This window comes from Hordeum vulgare, chromosome 6H (assembly GCF_904849725.1).
Source record: "Hordeum vulgare subsp. vulgare chromosome 6H, MorexV3_pseudomolecules_assembly, whole genome shotgun sequence".
NCBI lineage: Eukaryota > Viridiplantae > Streptophyta > Magnoliopsida > Poales > Poaceae > Hordeum > Hordeum vulgare.
This window is the reverse complement of record NC_058523.1, coordinates 138,377,512-138,383,103: the sequence shown is the minus strand read 5'-3', so window position 1 is coordinate 138,383,103 and position 5,592 is coordinate 138,377,512. Positions and strand designations below refer to the sequence as shown.

Here is a 5,592-nt window from a genome sequence, read left to right as displayed (position 1 = left end):
TCCTCAAGGTGTTCTCTCATACAAAATCTCTCGGTCCTTTCCAGCTTCTCAAGAGGTTCTCTAATGGTGTGTGGCTTGTTGCACTTGCATTAGTTTTACCCTCCTGCGTATACCATCAAATTAAGATGGCTTCCTTAGCGGAAGGTAAGGAAAATGAAATTTATGCCCCACACATGATTCACTTCTGTTTATTTATTTAGTTCCTTTTTGATGAAGGAAGATTGTAGCTTGTAGGAACCCCAGTATAATAATTAGGAGCCCATGTTCAAGTTTGAGGACTTTTGGAGCCCAATCCAAGTGAGCTAGGCTTACCTACACTTATCTTTCATTCATATATCTTAATGAGAGCACTTTGCATACAAAATCTCGTTGGACGCTTCCACCTATCTTTGCTTTAATTGTACAGAAATTCAAATTAGACGGTTTAATTGCTGTCTCTCCTAACATGAAGACATTTTACCCATTTGTTATTGGATTGTCAGTACTGTTGAGCACAAGTGTTAGCTCATCCAAAAACAATCCTGGCAATGGCAGTCAATTGATATCATTTGACATGCATCTGTTTTTGCTGTATGATGGGAATTACAATGTGTAGAGAAATAAAAATGTTGTAGTCATAACATCTTTGAATAGAGAACTAGGCAGTAGCCTAGTTGCAAGGGTACACAGTGGTGTAGCCCATGGATCTCATTTTTTATAACACCTTTGAATAAATGAACGATACAGACAATGCAATAACTATACCAAATTCAAATCAAGTATTGGGTAATTGAGTTGTCGGTAAAGGGTATAGGAGGAAGCCACAATAATGTAGTACTACAACTTAACCAAATATGATCATGTGCAATTAGATTCTTTGCCTCCGAAAGGGCATGCAACTCATACACTGAGTTCACTAATAAAACATATAATAAAGGCTGTGATGTTTGTGCTTAACAGCGACATAGCATCATGCTACTCCTCTAGACCTCTAGGCTTCCTGTTCAGTCACAATAGCAGGCACATTCAATGGAAGCCTATCTTTTGATACGTAAGTGGTGCATGTTTGCCATCTAAATTATGTGAACTGTGATCTGAAATACTACAGTGATACTTTGTCTACTTGTCTATGAAAAATAATGGCCGCAGCTTTTAGGCCTTTATTAGCTTGCGCCTTGCAGATTATTTCCAGCCATGTAATTGTGTGCCTGTGCATTCAGAAGAAAGAGGATGGCGAAGCAATCTAGGCCAAGGTTTGTCCTGAAGACATCTCCATCCTCCAGGAATGAGTGAAACACGCCCGATCTAAAATAGTTTCATAATGGATGTGGCTACAGTTGACTGATACTCTCGGTTGATATACTTCTTCGTTTCTAAATATAAATCTTTTTCACTACATACGGAGTAATATTACTAAATTTACACTCTAAAGTATACCTATTAATCATATGTCTATATACTCCCTTCGCTTTAAAATAAGTGTCTTAAGCTTAGTATAATTTTATACTAGAGCTAGTTCAAAATTAAGACAGTTATTTTGAAACAGAGGGAGTATATGATTACATTCATATATAGTCATATTACAAGATCAAAGGATTATAGTATTAGTCGTCTAAGACTTGAAAACTACTCCCTCCGTCTCAAAATAAGTGTCTCAACTTTATACTAGCATTAGTATAAAATTGTACTAAGCTCGAGACACTTATTTTGAGACGGAGGAAGTATTTCAGAATGTCCAAAAGAAATGGTAACTAGAGAAATGGACAAACTCACCGATACGCGTCACGTGCGTTCCCCCATGTGTATGCCTAATGCTATTTGGAAGGTAGTGCTAATTAGATTCTTGTAAATCATGATGATTCTTGTAAATCATGGCGGTGCATGAAAGGTTTCATTTCAAACTAAGCAGCGCAAACAACACACAAGGAAACCGGACATAAAGTCACAGAGTTTCAAACGATACACATCCACAGGGGTACGTTAAATTCCAATCGCATCACTTCACTCGCACAAAGTTGATAATTTATTCACGACTCATCTAGCAAAAATTGTCGACAAGCCTTTCTCAAGGTTCCTGGGGACATACTATAACGTTGCAGCGTTACACCAAGATGAGATCCCAAACAAAAGGACACGCAGCGAGCTCATAGGCGAAACCAAATCAACCTACGCCTCGTCAAGGGCAAGAACACCTGGGAGGGGCTTGCCTTCCAGCAGCTCCAAGCTCGCACCGCCACCGGTCGAAATGTGGCTCATCTTGTCGGCCAGCCCAGCCTTCTCAACAGCAGCAACAGAGTCACCTCCACCAATGATGGTGGTCACACCCTTCCCGGTAAGCTCAGCCAACTGCTTCGCGATTGCCTAAGACAACGACAGCTGTAATTAGCAACAACGAATACGAGAAAGATGAATGTGCGCTATGTGATATTGTACTAACATCAGTGCCTGCGGCGAACTTCTCAAACTCAAAGACTCCCATAGGACCGTTCCAGATAACAGTCTTGGTGGTGTCCAAGGCTTCGGCGAAAGTCTTGATGGAATCTGGGCCAACATCGAGACCCATCCAACCATCAGGGATAGCAGTGGCAGGAACAATCTGAAAAATAGTGACAAGGGCAAGCATCAGCAAAAACCATTTTTTGTGCAAAATATCGGTTGAAATCGACTGGGAGCCTTTGAAAACTGAAACTACTAATTTTTAGAGTATAAAGTACTATCACAAGGACCATCCAAGGTGTAAAATGAACAAACCTTGCTTTCGGCATCTGCTGCAAATTTGTCAGCCACAACGACATCAGTCGGAAGCAAGAGCTTAACACCCTTGGACTTTGCCGTTTCAATCAGTGAAGTTGCCAGTTCAAGTTTGTCTTCCTCCACAAGAGACTTTCCAACAGCTAATCCCTGGGCCTTGTAGAATGTAAAGATCATACCACCACCTAGGATGAGGATATCAACCTTGGCCAGCAGAGACTCGATCACACCAATCTTAGATGAGACCTTGGATCCACCAACAATGGCAGCAAATGGCTTCTTTGGGTTGGCAACGGCTCCAACAAGATAGTCAAGTTCCTGGGAAAATTGAAGTAATTAGATATCATGTTAGTTTGCTCAAAAATATTACTTGTTGCAATGCTTTTTGGAAAATCTACGTACGAATCTAATATCTCGCCCAAAGGTTGCAAAATGTAAAGATAACAAAGGATCGATTTACTGATATGCAATCCCATATGTACCAAAGGATACTTTTTCTTTCAATGTAGTTAAGATTTCAAGTAAATAATGTGCAGCAATGAGATTCATTTCAGCTACTATACCTTCTGCATGAGGAAGCCAGCAACAGAAGGCCTCAAAAACTTGGTTACACCCTCGGTTGAAGCATGCGCCCTATGTGCAGTGCCGAAGGCATCATTTACATAAAGGTCAGCAACTGATGCAAGCTTCTTAGCAAACTCAGGTTCGTTCTTCTCTTCCTCCTTGTAGAATCTAACATTCTCTAGAAGTAGAACACCACCATCTGGCAAAGCAGCAGCCAATTTCTCAACTTCTTGACCAATGCAGTCAGGGGCCATCACAACCTATTGACACACATGAAACAATGTACAAACATAAATGCTGTTAATCCAGTTCAAAAAGACAACGGAGTTGCAAGATGCTATCATCCCATAACATACTTCAAGACCAAGGAGCTCAGACAAGCGAGGAACAAGAGGCTTCAAGCTGAACTTGGGGGTGACACCTTTTGGGCGGCCCTGAAAATTACAACAATGAATTATACATCAGAAAAGCAAAAGCAACAATGACGCCTAGTACATTTGACAGTTTACTTATTGTGTTCCTCATCATATCAGATAACAGAAGTAGAGTAATTACACTATTAAACCAAATCACAGCCCAAAGTTGTTTGTTGGCAACATAAGTTCAGGTGAAAGCAACACAGTTAAACCTGGATAGTTCTAAAATCAGTGTACTGTATAAGGGTACATGATCTATAATCGAGACCTCTTTAAGTTCATATCAGGACCTTTTAAGTTCTCATATCAGGACCAAGATATAATATAACATTACATCCCATCAGATGTTCTAATACTGCTTGGCTATGCAGACAACACAAAACAAAAAATTGTCTGAACGGCGCATGCTGAATGTGGAGGTGCAAACAACTTGAAAGGTTTTTGTAACTGCTCTACAAAAAATCAGAACACAACAATGAACAACCACAGTTGAAGACGTTCAATTTAGGCAGAGGGAAGTAATTAACCACCAAATCCGTTAGAAGTGAAAAAGGAAACCGATGCTCAACTTGGGGAGTCATCCTTAAATTCAACCGCCTCACATCTGAGATAAAACAAAGCTATCACGCCAATGCACATTATAACTTATGTTCATCATTACAATGATGAGTAAACCATCTAATAGGGGCCATAATTGTGCAGAAGATACCAATTGGTCCAGATAGTCTGGCAATATTATCTGTTAAGTTGAAGGGGGCATTGACTGAACCTCACTGTAACCCTCATCTAACAGTAGACAAATTACAACCAGGGTTGCAAATTAACTGAGAGCAAAGCTGAAGCACTTCTACCACATGTTGAGATCCTTGGAAACAAGGAACACCAGAAACTGTAGACATGAGTAATGACCACTATCTATGGCCGCTGATCTTAATTCTGAATTAACTCTAAACTTATCATGGAAATGATCATACAGAACCGCATGCAATGCTGCCAGGAGCAACAAATCGGATCCCCGCAAACAAATCCAAGCCTGGCTTCTTATTGACTAGAGTGGGTGGGTTGGGGTGCTCACCAGATGGCTGGCCAGGATGACCTTGGCGCCCTTCTCGAGGAGGTACTTGATGGTGGGGATGGATGCGCGGATGCGGGTGTCGTCGGTGATCTTCTGGGCGTCATCGAGCGGCACGTTGAGGTCGGCGCGCACGAACACCTTCTTCCCCTTGAGATCCGCCTCCCCGAGGGTGCCCACGCTCCTCTTGGTCGCCATCCCTGCACCCAAAACAGACGCCGCCGCGAGGAGGTCAGACGTCGGCCCGCGAGGGAGGGCGGAGGCCGCGGATCGCGATCGGAGGATGGGAATGAGGCTCACCGTGGAGGATCGGAGGATCTGATCGGCGGCGATCTGGCCGAGGTTGTGGATGGAATGGAGTGGCGATGGGCTTGGCTTGGCTTCTGTTTGGATGGATGTGGCGACGCTGCCCGTGCGTTCCGGTTTTCTTTATAGAGAGGCCAAGGCGTAGTTCGCGATGGGAGGGAATATTCGGGGGGATTTGTGGTGGCCGTGTGCCGATGACGTGTGGGGTCAGTGTGGGGTGGGACAGGGTGGCAGCGGGAGAGGATGGTTTTGTGGGGTGTTGTCTGGGTATGGCTTGGAGCGGGGGTAAGATTAAGAACGGTGCGGCGCCCGTGGGTTCTGGGCCCGCGGATTGCCGACGGACGGCTTGGATTGGATGGTTTTGGAACGGAAAGGACGGGAAGGTTCTGGAAAAGCGTGGTGCGTGGAAATGCCGAGATGGGCGGCTGGTCTCCTCGTTTGCTCAGACAGTGGGACATGTGTCGTCCGATCGACGGGGCCGGGGCCGGGGCCGTGGTTTTGTGC

General features: G+C 43.7%; 1 protein-coding gene across 1 annotated transcript; it reads right to left on the bottom strand.

Moving 5' to 3' along the window:
• Positions 1-1,979: 1,979 nt before the first annotated feature.
• On the bottom strand, positions 1,980-5,292 carry LOC123406238 (phosphoglycerate kinase, cytosolic). Its single transcript, XM_045099723.1, has 7 exons — positions 5,083-5,292; positions 4,786-4,982; positions 3,651-3,728; positions 3,294-3,554; positions 2,731-3,048; positions 2,417-2,575; positions 1,980-2,340 (listed from the first exon to the last, which is right to left on the bottom strand). The coding sequence occupies exons 2-7, from the start codon at positions 4,978-4,980 to the stop codon at positions 2,146-2,148; spliced, it is 1,206 nt and encodes a 401-aa protein (XP_044955658.1). The 5' UTR covers positions 4,981-4,982; positions 5,083-5,292; the 3' UTR covers positions 1,980-2,145.
• Between the last annotated feature and the right edge of the window lie 300 nt (positions 5,293-5,592).

Coding starts and splice junctions, on each gene's coding strand:
- LOC123406238 (XM_045099723.1), bottom strand. CDS start 4,980: ATGGCGACCAAGAGGAGCGTGGGCACCCTCGGGGAGGCGGATCTCAAG. Junction 3,729..4,785: donor TCATCCTGGCCAGCCATCTG/GTGAGCACCCCA, acceptor TGTAATTTTCAG/GGCCGCCCAAAAGGTGTCAC. Junction 2,576..2,730: donor CAGCAGATGCCGAAAGCAAG/GTTTGTTCATTT, acceptor ACTATTTTTCAG/ATTGTTCCTGCCACTGCTAT.